General features: G+C 42.0%; 1 protein-coding gene across 1 annotated transcript in view; it reads left to right on the forward strand.

The window, feature by feature from the left end:
• Positions 1 to 22,318, forward strand: part of SLC35F1 (solute carrier family 35 member F1) — a 414,335-nt gene that overhangs the window by 358,800 nt on the left and 33,217 nt on the right. Inside the window, exons 4-6 of the mRNA XM_029224221.1 lie at positions 11,050 to 11,209; positions 17,559 to 17,715; positions 21,249 to 21,301. Of these exons, the coding sequence (XP_029080054.1) occupies positions 11,050 to 11,209; positions 17,559 to 17,715; positions 21,249 to 21,301 (370 nt within the window). The remainder of the gene's footprint in view (positions 1 to 11,049; positions 11,210 to 17,558; positions 17,716 to 21,248; positions 21,302 to 22,318) is intronic.

Raw genomic sequence — 22,318 nt, forward strand, 5'->3', positions numbered from 1 at the left:
TGTATAACAAAGTGAATCAGCTATACATATACATATATCCCCATATCCCCTCCCTCTTGCGTCTCCCTCCCTCCCACACTCCCTATCCCACCCCTCTAGGTGGTCACAAAGCACTGAGCTGATCTCCCTGTGCTATGCAGCTGCTTCCCACTAGCTATCTATTTTACATTTGGTAGTGTATATATGCCCATGCCACTCTCTCACTTCATCCCAGCTTACACTTCCCCCTCCGCATGTCCTCAAGTCCATTCTCTACGTCTGTGTCTTTATTCCTGTCCTACCCCTAGGTTCTTCTTTTTTTTTTTAGATTGCATATACATGTGCTTGCTTATGGTATTTGTTTTTCTCTTTCTGATTTACTTCACTCTGTATGACAGACACCAAGTACCTCAACCTCACTACAAATAACTCAATTTCATTTCTTTTTAATGGCTAAGTAATATTTCGTTGTATATATGTGCCATATCTTCTTTATCCATTCATCTGTTGATGGATACTTAGGTTGCTTCCATGTCCTGGCTATTGTAAATAGTGTTGCAATGAACATGGTTGTACATAACTCTTTTTGACTTATGGTTTTCTCATGGTATATGCCCAGGAGTGGGACTGCTGGGTCATATGGTAATTCAATTTTCAGTTTTTTAAGGAACCTCCATAATGTTCTCCATAGTGGCTGTATCAATTTACATTCCCACCAACAGTGCAAGAGAGTTCCCTTTTCTCCACACCGTCTCCAGCATTTATTGTTCGTAGATTTTTTGATGATGGCCATTCTGACCAGTGTGAGGTGATACCTCATTGTAGTTCTGATTTGCATTTCTCTAATGATTAGTGATGTTGAGCATCCTTTCATGTGTTTGTTGGCAAACTGTATATCTTCTTTGGAGAAATGTCTATTTAGGTCTTCTGCCCATTTTTGGATTGGGTTGTTTGTTTTTCTGATATTGAGCTGCATGAGCTGCTTGTGTATTTTGGAGATTAATCCTTTGTCCGTTGATTTGTTTGCAAATATTTACTCCCATTCTGAGGGTTGTCTTTTGGTCTTGTTTATGGTTTCCTTTGCTGTGCAAAAGCTTTTGTTTCATTAGGTCGCATTTGTTTATTTTTGTTTTTATTTCCATTTCTCTAGAGGGTGGGTCAAAAAGGATCTTGCTGTGATTTATGTCATAGAGTGTTCTGCCTATGTTTCCCTCTAAGAGTTTTATAATGTCTGGCCTTACATTTAGGTCTTTAATTCATATTGAATTTATTTTTGTGTATGGTGTTAGGGAGTGTTCTAATTTCATACTTTTACATGTACCCATCCAGTTTTCCCAGCACCACTTATTGAAGAGGCTATCTTTTCTCCATTGTATATTCTTGCCTCCTTTATCAAAGATAAGGTGACCATATGTGTGTGGGTTTACCTCTGGGCTTTCTATCCTATTCCATTGATCTGTACTTCAGTTTTTGTGCCAGTACCATACTGCCTTGATTAACATAGCTTTGTAGTATAGTCTGAAGTCAGGGAACCTGATTCCTCCAGCTCCATTTTTCTTTCTCAAGATTGAGTTGATTATGGTTTTTCTCCTTCAGTTTGTTAATATGGTGTATCACATTGATTAATTTGCATATATTGAAGAATCCTTGTATTCCTGGGATAAACCCCACTTGATCATGGTGTATGATCCTTTTAATGTGCTGCTGGATTCTGTTTGCTAGTATTTTGTTGAGGATTTTTGCATCTATGTTCATCAGTGATATTGGCCTGTAGTTTTTTTTTTGTGACATCTTTGTCTGGTTTTGGTATCAGGGTGTTGGTGGCCTCATAGAATGAGTTTGGGAGTGTTCCTCCTCTGCTATATTTTGGAAGAGTTTGAGAAGGATAGGTGTTAGCTCTTCTCTAAATGTTTGATAGAATTCATCTGTGAAGCCATCTGGTCCTGGGCTTTTGTTTTTTGGAAGACTTTTAATCACAGTTTCAATTTCAGTGCTTATGATTAGTCTGTTTATATTTTCTATTTTCCTGGTTCAGTCTCGGAAGGTTATGCTTTTCTAAGAATTTTTCCATTTCTTCCAGGGTGTCCATTTTATTGGCATATAGTTGCTTGTAATAATCTCTCATGATCCTTTGTATTTCTGAGTGTCAGTTGTTACTTCTCCTTTTTCATTTCTAGTTCTGTTGTTTCGAGTCTTCTCCCTTTTTTTCTTGATGAGTCTGGCTAGTGGTTGATCAATTTTGTTTATTTTCTCAAAGAACCAGCTTTTAGTTTTATTGATCTTTGCTATCATTTCCTTCTTCTTTTTCATTTATTTCTGATCTGATCTTTATGATTTCTTTCCTTCTGCTAACTTTGGGGTTTGTTGGTTCTTCTTTCTCTAATTGCTTTAGATGTAAGGTTAGGTTGTTTATTTGAGAATTTTCTTGTTTCTTGAGGTAGGATTATATTGCTATAAACTTCCCTCTTAGAACTGCTTTTGCTGCCTCCCATAGGTTTTGAGCCATCATGTTTTCGTTGTCATTTGTTTCTAGGTATTTTTGATTTCCTCTTTGATTTCTTCAGTGATCTCTTGGTTAGACCGTAATGTAGCGTTTAGCCTCCACGTGTTAGTATTTTTTTACAGTTTTTTACCTGTAATTGATATCTAGTCTCATAACGTTGTGGTCAGAAAAGATACCTGATACGATTTCAATTTTCTTAAATTTACCAGGGCTTGATTATGTAACCCAAGATATGATCTATCCTGGAGAATGTTCCATGAGCACTTGAGAAGAATGTTTATTCTGTTGTTTTTGGATGGAATGTCCTGTAAATATCAATTAAGTCCATCTTGTTTAATGTGTCATTTAAAGCTTGTGTTTCCTTATTTATTTTCATTGTGGTTGATCTGTCCATTGGTGAAAGTGGGATGTTAAAGTCCCCTACTATTATTATGTTACTGTTGATTTTCCCTTTTATGGCTGTTAGCATTTGCCTTATGTATTGAGGTGCTCCTATGTTGGGTGCATAAATATTTACAGTCGTTATATCTTCTTCTTGGATTGATCCCTTGATCATTATAATGTCCTTCTTTGTCTCTTGCAATAGTCTTTATTTTATTTGTTTGTTTTTGTTTTTTTGCGGTACGCGGGCCTCTCACTGTTGTGGCCTCTCCCATTGCGGAGCACAGGCTCCGGACACGCAGGCTCCGGATGCGCAGGCTCAGCGGCCATGGCTCACGGGCCCAGCCGCTCCTCAGCATGTGGGATCTTCCCGGACCAGGGCACGAACCCGTGTCCCCTGCATCGGCAGGCGGACTCTCAACCACTGCGCCACCAGGGAAGCCCAATAGTCTTTATTTTAAAGTCTATCTTGTCTGATATGAGAATTTCTACTCCAGCTTTCTTTTGATTTCCATTTGCATGGAATATCTTTTTCCATCCCCTCACTTTCAGTCTGTAGGTGTCCCTAGATCTGAAGTGGGAGTCCTGTAGACAGCATATATACAGATCTTGGTTTTGTATCCATTCAGCCAGTCTATGTCTTTTGGTTGGAGCATTTAATCCATTTACATTTAAGGTAATTATCATTATGTATGTTCCTATTATCATTTTCTTAATTGTTTTGGGTATGTTATTGTAGGTCTTTTCCTTCTCTTGTGTTTCCTGCCTAGAGAAGTTCCTTTAGCATTTTTTGTAAAGCTGGTTTGGTGGTGCTGAATTCTCTTAGCTTTTGCTTGTCAGTAAAGGTTTTAATTTCTCCATCAAATCTGAATGAGATCCTTGCTGAGTAGAGTCTTGGTTGTAGATTTTCCCCTTTCATCACTTTAAATATGTTCTGCCACTCCGTACTGCCTTCCAGAGTTTCTGCTGAAAGATCAGCTGTTAACCTTATGAGGATTCCCTTGTATTTTATTTGTTGTTTTTCCCTTGCTGCTTTTAATATTTTTTCCTTGTATTTAATTTCTGATAGTTTGATTAATATGTGTCTTGGCCTGTTTCTCCTTGGATTTATCCTGTTTGGTACTTTCTGTGCTTCCTGGACTTGATTGACTACTTCCTTTCCCCATATTAGGGAAGTTTTCAACTGTAATATTTTCAAATATTTTCTCAGGCCATTTCTTTTTCTATTTGTCTTCTGGGACCCCTATAATTTGAATGTTGGTGCATTTAATGTTGTCCCAGAGGTCTCTGAGACTGTGCTCAATTCTTTTCATTCTTTTTTCTTTATTCTGCTCTAGTGAATTTTTAATTTCATTTATTGTGTTGTTCATCATTGTTCGTTTGCTGTTTAGTTCTTCTAGGTCCTTGTTAAATGTTACTTATATTTTCTCCATTCTATTTCCAAGATTTTGGATCATCTTTACTATCATTACTCTGAATTCTTTTTCAGGTAGACTGCCTATTTCCTCTTCATTTGTTAGGTCTGGTGGATTTTTACCTTGCTCCTTCATCTGCTGTGTGTTTTTCTGTCTTCTCATTTTGCTTATCTTACTGTGTTTGGGGTCTCCTTTTCTCAGGCTGCAGGTTGTAGTTCCCGTTGTTTTTGGTTTCTGCCCCCAGTGGGTAAGGTTGGTTCAATGGGTTTTGAAGGCTTCCTGGTGGAGGGGACGGTGCCTGTGTTCTGGTGGATGGAGCTGGATGTTGTCTTTCTGGTGGGCAGGAATGTGTCTGGTGGTGTATTTTGGGGTTTCTGTGAACTTAGTATGATTTTAGGCAGCCTCTCTGCTAAAGGGTGGGGTTGTTTTCCTGTCTTGCTAGCTGTTTGTCATGGGGTGGCTAGCACTGGAGCTTGCTGGTCATTTAGTGGAGCTGGGTCTTAGCGTTGAGACAGAGGTCTCTGGGAGAGCTCTCGCCAATTGATATTATGTGGGGCCAAGAGGTCTCTTCTGGTCCAATGCCCTGAACTTGGCTCTCCCACCTCAGAGGCACAGGCCTGACACCCAGCCAGAGCACCAGGACCCTGTCAGCCACACAGCTCAGAAGAAAAGGGAGAAAAGAAAGAATGAAAAATAAAGTTATTAAATTAAAAATTTTTTTTAACATATTATTTTTTTAAAAAACTAATAAAAGAAAAGAAGAGAGCAATCAAACCAATAAACCAATCCACCAATGATAACAAAGCGCTGAAAACTAAACTAAGATAAACATATAAATGAGAAACTAGTCAGTCACAGCCAACCACAAGTCTACAATTGCTCCCAAAATCCACTTCCTCAATTTTGGGATGATTCATTGCCTATTCAGGTATTCCTCAGATGCAGGGTACATCAATTTGATTGTGGAGATTTATTCCACTGCTCCTGAGGCTGCTGGGAGAGATTTCCCTTTCTCTTTGTTCGCACAACTCCTGGGGTTCAGCTTTGGATTTGGCCCCGCCTCTGCATGTAGGTCACCTGAGGGTGTCTGTTCTTCGCTCAGACAGGACGGGGTTAAAGCAGCGGCTGATTAGGGGGCTCTGGCTCACTCAGGCCGGGGGGAGGGAGGGGTACGGAATGCGGGGCAAGCCTGCAGTGGCAGAGGCCAGCATGACATGCAACAGCCTGAGGTGCACTGTGTGTTCTCCCAGGGAAGTTGTCCCTGGATCACGGGACCCTGGCAGTGGCGGGCTGCACAGGCTCCTGGGAGGGGAGGTGTGGATAGTGACCTGTGTTGCACACAGGCTTCTTGGTGGCGGCAGCAGCAGCCTTAGCGTCTCATGCCCGTCTCTGGTGTCTGTGCTGATAGCCATGACTCACGCCCGTCTCTGGAGCTCATTTAGGCAGTGCTCTGAATTCCCTCCCCTCATGCACCCCAAAACAATGGTCTCTTGCCTCTTAGGCAGTGCCAGACTTTTCCCCGGACTCCCTCCCGACTAGCTGTGGTGCACTAGTCCCCTTCAGGCTGTGTTCACGCAGCCAACCCCAATCCTCTCCCTGGGATCTGACCTCCGAAACCCAAGCCTCAGCTCCCAGCCCCACTCGCCCCGGCGGGTGAGCAGACAAGCCTCTCAAGCTGGTGAATGCTGGTCGGCACCGATCCTCTGTGCGGGAATCTCTCTGCTTTGCCCTCCGCACCCCTGTTGCTGCGCTGTCCTCCGTGGCTCTGAAGCTTCTGCCCTCTGCCACCCGCAGTCTCCGCCCGCGAAGGGGCGTCCTAGTGTGTGGAAACCTTTCCTCCTTCATAGCCCCCTCCCACTGGTGCAGGTCCTGTCCCTATTCTTTTGTCTCTGTTTTTTCTTTTTTCTTTTGCCCTACCCAGGTACTTGGGGAGTTTCTTGCCTATTGGGAAGTATGAGGTCTTTTGCCAGCATTCAGTAGGTGTTCTGTAGGAGTTGTTCCAAATGTAGATGTATTTTTTTTTTTACGTCTTTATTGGAGTATAATTGCTTTACAATGGTGTATTAGTTTCTGCTTTATAACAAAGTGAATCAGTTATACATATACATATGTTCCCATATCTCTTCCCTCTTGCGTCTCCCTCCCTCCCACCCTCCTTATCCCACCCCTCCAGGCGGTCACAAAGCACCGAGCTGATCTCCCTGTGCTATGCGGCTGCTTCCCACTAGCTATCTGTTTTACGTTTGGTAGTGTATATATGTCCATGCCTGTCTCTCGCTTTGTCACAGCTTACCCTTCCCCCTCCCCATATCCTCAAGTCCATTCTCTAGTAGGTCTGTGTCTTTATTCCTGTCTCACCCCTAGGTTCTTGATGACATTTTTTTTTCTTAAATTCCATATATATGTGTTAGCATACGGTATTTGTCTTTCTCTTTCTGACTTACTTCACTCGGTATGACAGACTCTAGGTCTATCCACCTCATTACAAATAGCTCAATTTTGTTTCTTTTTATGGCTGAGTAATATTCCATTGTATATATGTGCCATATGTACTTCTGATGTATTTATGGGGAGGAGGTTGATCTCCACGTCTTACTCCTCCACTGTCTTGAAGGTTCGTTACCTGAAATACCTATTTTTAATTTGCAAAGCAATTCTGTCATCTTAGTTCATATTTGCCCGCTAATGGTGGACCAGTAAATAGCCACTAACTTCCTGGCAATATGCATCAAGAGTTTAACTCTGTAATTTCAGGTCAAGAATCTATCCTGAGGAAATATTTAAAACTACCAAGTTCAGATCATTATCCTGGTGTTATCATGATGACTTCAGAGGCTTTGCCCCCAGTCTTTGAGCATGGTGTGCCTCAGCACCTCCATCAATCAAATCAGATAACCTGGGGTCGTAGACCTCACTGGCAGGTGTTACTTAAGGACGAATGATATAGAAGACTAAAATTAGCTTATATCTTTAGAGGGGAATGATGCCAGGTAAATCTAAGAGGTAATGAACTTTTCTTTCTGAAGTTCTTCATGTTCTTGGAGATTTTTCAGAGTATAAGATGATTATGAAATAATATTCATTTGTTTAGTTTTTGGGTATTGATATTTTATAATCTCCTTTTGGATATAGAAATGTATGCAAAGAAAGGTAAATATATCTTAAAAGTTAATGACAGAACCCGAAAGTTTTTCAGTTCATTTTCTGCTTTCACAGCCCCAGTCATGGGCATCTATTATAATGCTGCTCTCTTTTATTACTCTAACAACCTCTTTGCTAAGGGGTTAAGCTACCAGAAAATTATTGGAAAATTATTTTGTCAGTATGTTTTATACTCTATGACCGCAGGGGAAAAGCTGGAGCCAAAAATCGCTAAAAAATAATAGCCTGTTTACTAACAGCAACTCCCAAATGTTTTTTGTTTTTTGACTTTTTTTGTCTCTAATTACAAAAATCGTGGTGAGACCTCCACCTGTAGCAATTCCTGTTACTGACCTTCATTAAAATATGATTTTAAAAAAATCAGGGGGCTTCCCTGGTGGCGCAGCGGTTGGGAGTCCACCTGCTGATTCAGGGGACACGGGTTCGTGCCCCGGTCTGGGAAGATCCCACATGCCGCAAAGCAGCTGGGCCCGTGAGCCACGGCCGCTGAGCCTGCGCGCCCGGAGCCTGTGCTCCGCAACAGGAGAGGCCACAGCAGTGAGAGACCCACGTACCGCAAAAAAAAAAAAAAAATCAGGACAGGACTGTGGCTGATAGCAACAGGGAGCACATCACTTCACCTCTTGAAACTTCTGAATCCTCAGTTTTTAAATAAAGGGCTCTGTGATTCTAAATTGGGGAGATACTGCCCCCGAGGGGCACTTGTAAATGTGTAGGAGCATTTTTTTTTAGTGGTCAGGGCCCAGTGGTGCTAAGTGCCCTGCAGAGAGCCTGGGGCAGTCCTGCAAAATGAAGAATCATCCCAGACCAAATGCTGGAAGCAGCCTAGATTACCTCTAATTTCCCTTCTGACAGTCAGTGATACCAAGCGCCCCTCCATTCTTTGATTCATTTAGTCACCCATTGTTGATTCCCTACTGTATGCTGGGTGCCACGCTTCCCAGCTGAAATGTCCCAGAAACCCTGGTTTGTACTGTAGCCTTCTTTCTCCTTCTCTTCTTTCTAAAAGTCCTCCCTACCCAAAGGGCCAACTGGCACTCACAAATAAGGATTTTTCAGCTCAATCTATTAAGAGAGCAGATCCCAGGACTCATCAAGTGCTTTGGGGTTTCTAATGACACCGAGAACCACAAAAGCTCACTTGAGCCCTCCTCAAAGATTGGATGAAGGCCTGGTTTGCCTTCAGTAATTCAGGCATAGAGGCCTTCAGCTTCACTGACCGAGGGCTTCCAGCCAGATAATGAAATCCCAATTGTGGAGCCTGTAGGTAAATATTCTATCTGTTGATTCAATCATTTCTAATTTTTAAAGCAAAACACCAACTGTCTTATGCCCAGTGAAGAGTTTTCACTGGCAAACACAAATTTCCTAATATACTTAAATGGCGTTTGAGGCCAGCTGTAAAACCTGCTTTAGAGCGTTTTACCACATCAAGTAGGATCATTAACTTGCTAATTAACTGTGCAGTGAGTGAACATATGCTGTAGTGCAGTCCTACCAGCCGTCACCCCCGAACTCAGCCCCTCCCGGAGCACTGTGACACGTGGGCTTAGCCCCCAGCCCATCACTGTGTTAGGGTTAACGGTGTTATCAGCGTTATCATTTCCCAGTAACCTCGGGGACAGCTTACTCTTCTGATTGCTTGCTCATTCTGCAAAATGGAAGACCGAGGCACGGAGAAGCATGAGGGTCTGTCCAGGTCACCAACAGCTTTTGGGATGGTGAGGATCCTAAGTGCTGTTTACAGTACCAAAAGCCATTCTGATGGTCAGGATGCTTTGCAAATATACAAACATTTTTCAGCCTTTAGTGAATGTTGGTGACTCTATTTTGCTGTTACTGATTATTAAAAATCCTTGTATGTATTTGTTCAATAACTATTCTTGGATACTTCTCATAAGCCCATCAGGACTCTGGGTGCTGGGAATATAGTCCTGCTCTCATGGAACTCCAGACAAGTGGGAAGTCAGACATTATGCCAATAATTCCATATTAATTGAGAATTATTATAATTGACACTATAAAGGAGAGGTATAGGATACAAGGAATTCATCGAAGAGGACCTGACCTAGCCTAAGGACCCTAGAGGCTTTCTTAAGGAGGCAGAATATAGGTGCAAGCCTGAAGAAGGAGGCAGGACTTCAAGAATTAGATGGAGCATTCCAGAAGGAGGGGGATGCATGAAGACCCGAGGCAGGAAGGAAGGGCTTGCTCCAGGTGGGAGATGATGCCAGTTCGGTCTAGGTGGCGGAAGTGGCGTGAGTAGATTTAAGAAGTGTTTAGAAGGTGAACTGGCAGGATTTAGTGACCCATAGGATATAGACAGTAGGAATGAAGGAGTGTTAGGGATCACTGCCCTGCATCTGGCTACTGGCTGGTAGGGCCACCTGTTTAGGATTCTAGCAGAGGAGCTGTACTGTGCAGTGGGACCAGATCACCAGTTTCTCATTTGGTACATGGAGTCTGGAGTCCTGGGGGCCACCCGTGTGTCTAGTGGAGACCCTGCCTCACATGGAGTAACCACAAGTCACTGCATCTTACCGAGGTGTGGTAGAGACAACCAGTTCTGTGGAGTCCAGAGCATGTTTTTGGAAGCAGGGTATAGACTGGCATTGAGGTCCTCGTAATTTACAAAATGCTTCCACATGTGTTATCTTCGAGCTTCACAATGATCTTTAGAGAAAGTCAGTAGGAATTATTATCTTCATTATACTAACAGGAAATTGAGGCTTCCTGAGTTTGTGGGTTGCCCAAGGTCACACTGCTCTAAGTAAGGGTCTAGTACTCACATTCAGATCTCCTGGCTCCTCACACAAGTTCTTCCCATTTCATTATGTTGTCCCGCTGCATGACCAGGACAAACTTGCCACCATCTCTTGGGGCTTCCATTTCAGGTGGAATCTCACTATTTGCACAAAATATATAGGAAATGAAGTCAAAGATTTTTTAAATACTCTGTTCATTCTTTTCTCTCCCTCCTTTTTTTTTTTAACTTTTTTTATACAGTATTTTTAAAGTATTTGTAAACTTTTGAGATTAATATTTGCATTTACATTTAGAGCAGTTTTTTTCCTATAAAGAGTGAAATTTCAAAGAGAGATTAAAGTAACTTTTATTGGTAGGGGGGAGAAAGTTCTGGGAGAAATTAAGTGCAACTTTTGCCTAGATTCTAATAATTTATAAACTATTAGAAGACCTCTGCCCCCTCACCTCCCATTCCCAGATCTACTCCCAGAGTGCTGGGACCATCTAAAACGGTTCCGTCTATTCTCCCCACATCTGAGTGTCCCTGTGGGGTCGGCCAGGGTGCTGAGGAAGGTGGATGCCAAGCTGCCCTGACACCACAGGGGCAGGAGAATCTTCACCACCAGCCTGTCTTATTGATTCGCCTTCTCCCCTTTTCTTCACAGCTGGGGGATGTTTAAGTAAAGTTCATGTGCATTTGTTTCAGAGTCGTTTTAATTGCATCAATTCTGGGTCGACCCAAAAACACAGATCCAGGGGAAATGCCCTTTTTACAGAGCAAACTTATTTTTCTGACAGTTTCCATTATACGGAAAGTTTCCCTCTGAACTCCCTATTGTTGCTTCCCTCCTTCCCTCCCTGTAGCTCCTGGACTGTTTTGTGATCCCGGTTGTGATTTTGCTCTCCTGGTTCTTCCTGCTGATCCGGTACAAGGCTGTGCATTTCCTCGGCATCATCGTCTGCATCCTGGGAATGGGATGCATGGCGGGCGCAGATGTGCTTGTGGGAAGGCATCAGGGAGCAGGTGAGTCTCCGTGTTCACCGGGTTACTTGCCTCTGTGGGTGAGACCAAGGCAAGACGTGGAATGTTCATGGTTCATGGTGGAAACAAGGAACCTGGGCTTCCTACTGTCTGTGTCTTAACTCGTGTTTGTTCCCCTACACCTAGGACAGTGGCACATAGGAGGTGTTCATACATATTTCTTTAGTGAACAAAGGAAGCAAAATACAGCTTTCATGCCCATTCTACAGGAACTCAGAGACATTCAGATGGTGTTTAAAGCTGAAAGTCAGGACCCACTTGGAGGATGTGTTGGGGGTCAAAGCTGCCTGATCCAGACCAGCTGGTTAGAGACGGTGTCAGTGGGTCAGGCCACTCCCGAGCCACAGGGACCTTCCCCACACCCCACCCGCCAACGCCTTCTCTCCCGCGTCAGAGAAAGACTGAGCTTTCAGACTACTGGGTGAAGGTAGATATACAGGCTTAAGAGTGGATATTTAAACTTTGGAGCCTGGATTAGGAATTCTTGATACTTTTATGAGGGAGAGCTAAGTGCAGTCTCCTCATGCATGTTTTTTGTTGGTGTATTTGTGGGGAAGTTTTAGGTAACAGTCACAGGTCATTATCTTGTAGACCTACAAGGCTTCAAGGTTTACTCATTAAATTGCTATCAATCTTCTGAGGAGCCCTAATCCAGAATGCTTTCCAGAGGACCACATTTAAAGCATTGTAATTCTTTAAAATGTACCAAAAATCCTTGAGTTACAGAGGTTTCGGGGCAAGAAAAAAATGACGTTCTTTGTTAACATCAGGAATAGGATAGAAAGTACCCACTCTCCTGTAGTTTTGGAATTGCCTTTTCTTCTAGGGAATTAGAGATAAAAAGTTAAAATTGGGGCATTTCTCTTTGAGACTAGGTCATAAGAAATACCTGAAATGAAAGTTATTTATATTTTTAAGTTGCACCACAGAACTTTATGACTGAAAGGGACCTTGTTCGGCTCCTTTGTATTTGACACACAAAAACTCCAAGACACAGGGAAGCCAAGTGAGCTGCCCAAGGTCACAGAGCTGAGACTAGAACCCAAGTCTCCTGACCTCCTGGGCAGGCTTCCTTTCCTCTCCCACATTGCTGGGAGCTGAAGATACAACACAGCAAAAGAGAGACAGCCTCTGTCCTCTCCATATGCTGCCTACACAACGTAATCAGTCCCCAACACAACAGATGGACTAAAAATACCTATGCCAGCTTTTCCCAAATTCTGTTCTATGAAATAGTGGTTCCATGGGATATTGATATATATTACATGAAAAGGCTAGTTTTTGCTCTATACCCATCATGATCCCAATATAGATCATCTCTTTGGACCAATCAGACAATATTTTTGTCTGATACAACATGCCCAGCTGTTATAAAGTCATAATTTAATTACACTTTCTCAGCTTTGCTTGAACTGTGTAAATACAGACTAAGCAACATGTACCCTTATTTATGAAAATTTTGCTTTGCTGAGCTCTAGCCATTCACCCTGGCCATCATTTTGTATCCATAGTCAAGGAAGACAATTGTCATTATAAATCTAAATATTTACACCCAAAATGTTAAACAAATTTGAATTGATTTCACTAGGTTGTATTCACTAATCCTGTAAAAAATGTTTTCTTGATTTCAATTGAAATGTTAGGAAAGGGGTACTAGTACTATTTAAGAAAAAGAAAGCAAGTCCATTTTGGGAGTCTTTCAAAAGTGGTCATTTTTAAAAAGAGTGCAGGGCAGCTGAAACATGCTGTAGTGGTGTTTTATCTGTCCGTGTGAATCTGTTTAAGGCCCACAGCATCTCTCCTGTTGTAACATATGAAATACCAGTGTTAACAGAATTAAGTCTTATCACTGTTGAGTACCTTCCATGCTCACCTGATGGTGCCTAACTACATGGCATAATGTTCTGACAGCAGCCCAAATTTAGGATCCAAGGGCTCATTTTACAAAATAATGATTGGGCATGCTTTACATCTACAAAAATATTAAATTAGGCAGCAATTTAAGCTATCTTATAAAATGTGCTGAAAAAAGAAAATAACACACTGATTTTGAGGACAATATAATCTTTGTGTGCATCCCTATCAAAAATGTTCCATTTGTTACCACTCTTACCGTAGAGCTGGTTCAATTGCATTAATTTGAACCTTTCAGGGACGGAACTTTTCTAAAATCCTTCAGGCACTCACCAGAACTTTAATCAGGCATTCAGCCCGATTTAAATCGTCATCACTGTATCAGGAAAAGATGACCAACTTAGTCCCTTTTATATTGCTTAGTCCACGGTTCTCCTTAGCTTAGGATTTTGAAAATTCTGTCCTCAAGCACTTTTGATATCAGCCGTGGAGACTCTGCCTTGGAGCCTGTGGAATGGTCTACAAAGTGGGACAGACACAAAAACACTTACATTCCAATTCTATGCTTGTCTCAGGAACAACGGATCATCCACTATAGGTGCTCCCATGCCTTTGAGCTCAGCTGAAAGGAGATGTCTTTTTCCAAGTTTGTCAGTGAAAATCGGTGGGACTAATATGTGTATTCCCTCTTTGCCACCTTCCTCCAGCATTATAAGTCTCCTCTGAGAGACCAGCTCTGCATTTATTGATGCATGGGGGAAAGGCGTGCAATAAAGTGGCTCCTGAGAATATGATAGAGGTTGGAGGGTGTAAAAATGACTTAATAAGGCCAAAGAGATTAATCCATGACATTTCTACTTTCCTTGGAAAACTTATAGATATAAAAGGGGAGGTAAGAAAATAATAAGATTAAGATAAAACTCAATTAAAATAGATCCTTATCATAAAATGTATTTCTTTCTCTTCAAAGTATCTTCTTTCTACCATAATACATTTATTGCATCTTATAGTTCACTTATCAAAGATGTTAGATAACCATAATGACATTTTCTTTACTACCAGACATAATTTTATATTTATTTCAAAAGAGAAAAAACATTTTCAAAGAATTAGATAATTAAACATAATGTTTTAAAGTGACAATTTTATTGGTGCCAGGCACGTTCTTGTACATCATCTCATTTAATCCTCCTAATTATGCAAAGAAAGTATTTTCTCATTGTTACAGCTGAAGAAATCAAGGCTCAGGGAAGATAAGAAACATGTGCAAGTACACACCAGTACTAAATGGTGTGGCCTAGATGTGAAATCTTTCTGCTACACCACTTAATACTTATTCTTCCATAATTGTGACTCATGTAAGAAAGGTACCATTGTTCAATTGCAGTAAATTAGGTTGAATGACTGTCCCAGATAGGCCAGAATGGAAGGGTTTCCCCAGAAGTGGGACTTTCTGTGCTAAAACCAAGAGAGTCCCAGGAAAACAAAGCAGTTGGTCGTATTTAAAACTCAAAAATACTCGGTGAGTTGGGTTCATTTTCATAAATTGCATTAGCAGTCTTTCAACACTCTAGAATACTATAATTCACCATTTATTCTTGAAATAGTGGTAAGTAATGATTTTAAATAATATTCCCTCTTCTCCTCCCACAACCACACAGACAGAAGTATCCCTCCAAACACGGTATTTCTAGTACTTAATCAAAAATCTAATAAGGAAAACCAATTCTTGCAAAGCAGTCATGACTGGGTTGTTTAGAACTAAGAAGCAATCCAAAATGAGAAATGGCCAACCCAAACAGACAGGTGGTGATTCACAGGGAACGATTGATTCACTCTTTTTTAACCACCATTTCCTGAGCACTTAATAAGTGCCAGATGCTATGTTAAGCATTTTACATTATTTTGCATTTTTAAATCTTATTGACACTATTTTACGGTATCCTCGCCATAACCTCATTTTAAATTAAGAAAACACAAGTCAGAAAGACTCTGTAGCTTGCCCAATGTTTAACAACTAATAAGTGACAGAGATGTGATTAGAACCCATATCTACCTAAATTGAAAGATGTCACCATTCAAAATCTTTACCATGAGATGTATTAAGACCTGTTCCATTGGCTCAACTCATTTAAATACTTATTGAGAACTTATAATGTGCCAGGATCTGTGCTAGGGACCGCAGAGAATATAAAGCAAAGTAAGTCACAGTAGGCCCTTCAACCCTACTGTATAAGAAAACAGGAAGGGGAAGACAGGCAAGTTAACAAATAATAGACGTGGAGTAAAGTGCAGTGGGGGCCATACGCAGTGACAATGGTGTGAAATTCAGAGGAGAGAAAGAAGGCACTGGGTTGAATGAACTTCTCATAACTTCAAATGTGTACCTTTGCCCCAAATTTGCAAATCATTTTCACTCATTGTCGTTTCAATCATACATAAATGACACACTTGCTAGATATAATTTTCCCTGTGAACTTTCAGAGAAATTGACTCTACCATGTCAGATATCTATAGCACTAATAGGGCACGAAACATAGAGTAATATGTTGTAATTTCCAGTTAACTAGATACAAATTGTAGGTACAAAATATTATATCAAACACTGCATTATACAATATGGTTGGATAAAATCATGTTCTAGTTAATTTAACTATACTTAATCATCTAAGATTTCATACATGCTATATGTATAGGTACCCACTTTCAAATGATTTAAAAACTGAGAAATACACTTACTAGTAAAATTTTAATAAGTAATATTTAATCACTTTGTTACCAATAACTTAGGAAATACTTCTAAACTTGCAGTTACACAAAATTGTATCATTATTAACAATAATTATCACTGCATTGGTGAAAATTCAAAGTACTCGGGAGTAGATTCCATATAGTCAAAGGCTTAACAGAATAGACCATAATGATATAAATGTGGAGTTTGAAAAATATTGTTGAGACTATTCATTGAAACAGTGTGGCCTCTTTTTAGGACTTTTAAAAGATGGACTGATGTTTCCCTAAGTTCTATTAAAATAGTTTATTATAATTTAACTTTCCTGAATCCATTCATATAAAATTAATTTCATGTAACCAAGAATTCTATCGAGCAGCACTTCCACACTTCACTAATACAACAATAATTGATATTCATAATAATGACCCCATGTCATCACAAGATTCTGAAATGGGTCCTTATTGAAAAGTGACTGAATCATGTTCATTATAATTTTATAGTCTTAGTAATGGATACCTTTTACTTTATGGGTTATTCCACAAATGAACTCCTTAACATTAGAAGCTTTGTCATGATTTTCTAGCTGACTCATAAAAAAAGATTCATCAGGTTGTTCTGTAACAGCAACCTTCATTTCCCTGGAAGACACACCCAGGGACACAGCCATGAGGTCTGGTTCCTTATCAGAGCCTCCTCATGTTCTTGGGCCACCCACTCCCCATGAGCCCCGGGAGGGTTCCCAGACCTCGCAGTTCCAGACTCTCAGCTCCATTCCCTTGAACTCCAGCAAGCTCTCCTGCCTTTCAGGGTATCTTTTCTCTCTCTGATTCTTACCAGCAGTGGGAAGCTGTCTTAGAAAAAGTGACACTAATTAGAGTAAATGTGTCTCCATGGGCGACCACAAAGACGTGAGTGAAGAGGTCTCTCCCCAAGCCCAGCCCAGATTCTTTTACATGAAACCTCTTCCTAGAGAATATGCAGTGCTCCCAACTGTACAGTGAACATCTGGCTCTGCAGTTTTAGGTTGTTCCAGCTAATCTGGAAATCCAAGGCTACTCTAAGGTGGGTCTCTTCCTTAGAATCACGCTGGAGAGAGAGCCCTCCCAATCCCGCCTTCTTCTGCCCCAGAGCTGCATGTCTGCTGAGCTCCCATGAGCCAACTACACAGGACACAGCTGGAGGCTCCTTGGGTACAAGCCCACCGTGAGGCCACCGGCTGCTGATTCCCACTGTCCTTCCCTAGCTTCACACTTCCTGGAGTGGAAAGAGTTGGCCTAAGTATAGGAAATAGCTAGGTACAGAATTTATGAGATGGGACAGAAACCAAAATTGAATTTAGAACAAATAGATATTTTTATGAAAGAAGAAAAATACTAATGTGATAATGAATTACATATATTTTCACCCTTATGTTACTTACTTTAGGGGAGTTGAAATTTTCAACCCATAATCCCTTTCGCTCAGACAGAAGACATGGGGCTTTATGGAGAGGGTACAATCTAGAAGAAACTGGTCCCTTTCTTAGCTAGGGAAGACTTCTTGTTGCGGACATAGGCAAACTTTTTATATCACAGCGTAACTGAAGCACACACAAATGGACTTTACTAAATCTCAGTTGGCAAAATACAGAACGTCTATAAAAATGTCAGAAAAGAATAGGCATAGGAAGCTGATTTTGCCGATGCCAAATTCTTGTTAGGAAAATTTTAATAAAGCTTCCTCTTTTTTTTTTTTGGTTCCTAGGGGAAAATAAGCTGGTAGGGGACCTTCTGGTCTTAGGGGGAGCCACGCTCTACGGTATCTCTAACGTCTGGGAAGAATACATCATCCGAACCCTGAGCCGAGTGGAATTCCTGGGAATGATTGGACTCTTCGGGGCATTTTTCAGTGGAATTCAGTTGTGAGTAAAAATTAGAAATTCAGGCAGTCGATACTCTTAGAGCTTATTCTTACAATTTTTTTTTTCATTTGGGGTATGGCTGTTTGCTTTATTTTACAAAACTCAAAGGTAGAAACCTGTCACCAACCTCCCACATGAAATCTGAAAAACTCAATATCTTTATTAGTAAATTTCTTCCAAACTAAATGAATTTTTTTTTAATCACACTAAATTTATTACAGTATTTTTGAAGATACCTACACACAGGCCTCGATCTTGTTAAACGGACAGCATGTTTCACGTTACTTTGGGATGAGAAAATACTGAAAGTTTCTGGGGATGCAGTTGCATCTGGGCTCCTAACACAATTACAAAGGCGCTTCTTTCCAAGGGAAGGTTCCCTAAGTCGATTTCTTTTCATGTGGAAAAAAAAGACCCAAGGCTCAAGCACCATGATTGTTACCACGTGTGACCCAGATCCCAGCTGCTGATTTAAAAACCAGTTAATCACCTGCCTGTGCTGATATTGAGAATACATAGAAATAAGCCAAATAAATTTAGGAGGTTAACCTAACTCTGGCTTCCAAAAGTAACAAAGCCAAAGTAGAAGACAGCTAAAAGTGGAACGTCTTGCAAGCTGCATCATTACTTCTTTGTACTTTTTCCAAGTCCCAAGATAAAATAACTCATTAACCTTCCCCCAGCTCCGAAGACCACTTCTCTTGCCTATCACTAGAGCCTAATGGCTCTTAAGTTCTTTTGGGGTCAGAACTAGAACCCGGGAGAAACCAAAGAAAAAAGGCATATCCAGCACGCCACTACGACCCACATGTGCTCAATTTCAGCATATCCACACCAGACCTCCGAAGGGAGAGCCAAGTGGTAAATAATAAAAATGCTCTGACGCGCTTCAATCATGGGAAACTTAAGGTTGAGACCCAGCCCCCACGCTTAGAACACCTGAAACTTATTTTCTTGGCGCAAAAGCTAACTAAAATCCAAGCCCGGGTATCTAACCACGTGGAGAGGGTGTCGGTTCTGAGGTTCTCTTTACCGCTGAGGGTCCGTGCAAACCGGAGGAAAATGCGGGATGAGATTCTGTGACCCAGGGAGGTCAACCGGCAGAGTGGAGGACAACTTGAGGCCGAGTGGTTTCTGAGGTTATGACCAAGTGGGATGGGAAGGGCACGCAGGGTTGACTGGCGAGCAAAGGCAGGGCTCCAGGTGTGCACTCACCCGGGGCTGCGAGGGGCGCCTGGGGTCTCCGCCGCCCTTCGGCTCCGGTCCTGACGACCCGGGCGGGGGCTGCCTCTCCGTGCTGAGGAGCCGGCACCGCAGGCAGCTGCCAACTAGCCCCGAGGCCCGCCACGCCTCCTCTGGCGGCGCGCGGAACCGCCCCAGCATGACCTTCGCTGTCCCCTCCCCGGGGCCCCAAACCCCGAGGCCGCGAGGCAAGAGAGACCGAAGTTTGCTACTCGGAAGCCGCATTATCCCCAAACTAAATGAATTTTTAATGGATGTATTTAATGGACTTTGAAGGTAATTTACAAGAATACACGAGAAGTACATTGATTCTCCCAAACCAGCCAAGGAGGTTTTACTTAGAGAAACAGACAAACTAAGTGTAAATGCCATGATTTGATGCACTTCCAAAAAGGGGCATTCTGTTTACTACTGACAACCAGTAAACTAGTCTTACTAGTAACCACCACTAGAAAACTCATAGTTAAAATTTTCCTTTTATAAATTGTTTTCTTTTATTGCCCGTGGATTTGCACAAGTGAACCATATTTCAAATTCATCTCTTAGGGAATTCCCTGGCATCCCAGTGGTTAGGACTCAGCACTTTCACTGCCATGGCTCGGGTTCAATCCCTGGTAGGAGAACTAAGATTCCACAAGCAGTGCGCACGGCCAAAAAAAAACCAAACAAAAACGAAACACAAATTCATCTCTTAGAAATTTAGTGTTTCCATTTTCCTTAAATGAGTGAAGATATAACACAGGCATTCACTAAGCATCAAAAAGTCAGAAACAACAATTTTGCAATAATTCTGGCATTGGAACATATAAGTCATCACTGACTAGGCCTCAGAAGTTGTTGCAAGAATAAATGTCAAACAAAGCATAATTTTCCATCAATAAAGGCCATGGATTTTAGTTTCACATAAGAGATAAAGAAGGATAGTATAACCTCCAGTCTAATTTCAGCAAATCCCTCTCTGCAAAGCAAGTGATTTTGATTTCACCAAATCACTTTCTACAAAGTAAGTTCTTTGTACTGGGGCAGTGTCTGAAATTATTTATGGAAGCTATTTTGGTATCACTTTAAACTGGTTTTGCAAATAGGCTGTTTCCAAGAATCCTCCAAACTTCGGTAGCCTGAGATGCAGGTGAAAAACTCCATAGCAAACAAGGCAAGGACATGGGAAGACTCTCTAAGAAAGATGTATTTTTGGTTCATTCTGAAAGCATGCTGGCATTTTAAAGTTCCTAAATTTGGTGCGTCAGCTCGTAAGAGGAAAAGAAATAGCCTAGTTCAACTGTTCCTAACCAACATTTTGTAGATGGATGGCTCATTTTATGGATTATTATTCTTGGATCCAAAAAAATATCTTGAGAGATCTAGCGCTCATCTGCTTCAGCTCTGGGCCATTAGAGCTGACAGAGCCCTTCAGAAACACTGCTGCCAAAATAGTGGGAGTGGCATATGAGTGTTTGGCCAACGGGATACATTGAGGGCACACTGAAACCAGAGCGACACCGGTGGAGCTGTGCGCCTCCCCTCCTGGCCCTCTTCCAGAACAGTGGTTCTCAGAGTGTAGTTCTCTGACCAACGGCACTGGCACCGCATGAAAACTTGTCAGAAACACACATCCATGAGCCCCACCCAGATCTACTGAATCAGACTTTCAAGGTATGGGGCCCAGGAAACTGTTTGTTTTTCTATTTGTTTTTTTTTTGTGTGGTACGCGGGCCTCTCACCGCTGTGGCCTCTCCCGTTGCGGAGCAACAGGCTCCGGACGCGCAGGCTCAGCGGCCATGGCTCACGGGCCCAGCCACTCCGCGGCATGTGGAATCTTCCCGGACCGGGGCACGAACCCGCGTTCCCTGCATCGGCAGGCGGACTCTCAACCACTGCGCCACCTGGGCAGCCCAGGAAACTGTTTTAACGTGCTCTCCAGGTGGCGGTTTTATACATTTAAGCTTGAGAACCACTGCCCTGAAGAGTGCTCAGTCAGAAAACTGATTAAACCTGCAACCTCGCCATACACTTCTGAGAAAGCATCTAAACAAGAAGAAGCAGAGGCTAGAGGCAGACTGGGTGAGAAGGACCGCGGAGGGTCGGTGCTCCACCATGCCCACTGGCTCACTCACCAAAGAAGATCCTGCAGGGATAAACCTTGGGCTGGGCTGCCTAATGAGACTTGCCTCTGCGTGATCCAGAGTAATTTTTGAAATTCAATTGATTGCTTCATGATTTGTATAAATCTGGTAAGTGAAAAAAGAAGTAGGACGCGTTGCTTATCAGGTGTGCTTTCTTTCAATTCGCAGAGCTATAATGGAGCACAAGGAGCTGTTGAAGGTGCCCTGGGATTGGCAAATAGGTAAGGGCTTTGCTCACCTAAGATGCTGTTTTTAGTAAACCTGAGAAATAACGTATGGAGAGTGACGTTGGTGGCGGTGAGGCACAAACAAGGGAAGGACTTAGACTGCAAGGGACAAAAGAAAAGGAAACCCCCTTGTCACTTTAGGGATTCGTACACACTAGAAGAGACTGAACTGTATGATTCATAATGTTTTTTAATTAAGCCTCTGCCCATTATCATCACCAAGATGCCATTAGGGTAGACACAGAAGTATGTTATTAGGTTAAAGACCAACTGGAAAGAAAAAATGCCCCGAGGCAGTGGTGGGACACAAATGACAGCAATTTGCTCCAGCTGAGAAACACCAAACTGACGTGATCATTAAAAAGTGGCACTTTAGTAAAGGAAGAAAACTGAACTTAACAAGAAGGCACAAAAGAAAACAAGGTAATGGGCATTCTGAACCCATAAAAACCTTTTCAGAAGGGAGCAGTTTGTACAAAAGACATGGTTAATTGATCTGGACTTGGTGGAAAATACCAGACAGACTTTGAGCTACTTAATAGTCAGCCAGGGCATCTAGATGCCACCTGTTTCTAAAGTCACTTTTCTCTAAAAAAAAATTTAGGACAAGGATTTAAGATCCCAGGTGATGCTCTAATAATGATCACTCAGCCAGCCAGCCCTAGATGGGACTGACCTACCCTCAGCCCTGAAATCCCCTCAGTGTCTACACCAAGACGCCTGGGTTCCAGCAGTGAGCACAGAGCTTGGCTTATGGGTATGCTTGGGAAGTGTGTGCCCGGGTGAAAATACAGGTGATTCCCCACTCTGAAGCTGGCCGTTTGAGCCATCTCCAGCTTATATGAGCTTTCATGGAACTGACAGCTTCAGTCAAATTCTGCTTCTCCGAACAAGGACAACAGTGACATAAAGCTCCCTGCACCACTTTACCTACCCTTGACCCTGAAGCATCCAGGGTTGACTTGCTGCTGACAGAATTGCCCCTGAAGGCACACCAGGTGCTACAGAATT

The sequence above is a fragment of the Monodon monoceros genome, unplaced genomic scaffold (assembly GCF_005190385.1).
Source record: "Monodon monoceros isolate NGI ecotype Baffin Bay Population unplaced genomic scaffold, NGI_Narwhal_1 Super_Scaffold_15, whole genome shotgun sequence".
NCBI lineage: Eukaryota > Metazoa > Chordata > Mammalia > Artiodactyla > Monodontidae > Monodon > Monodon monoceros.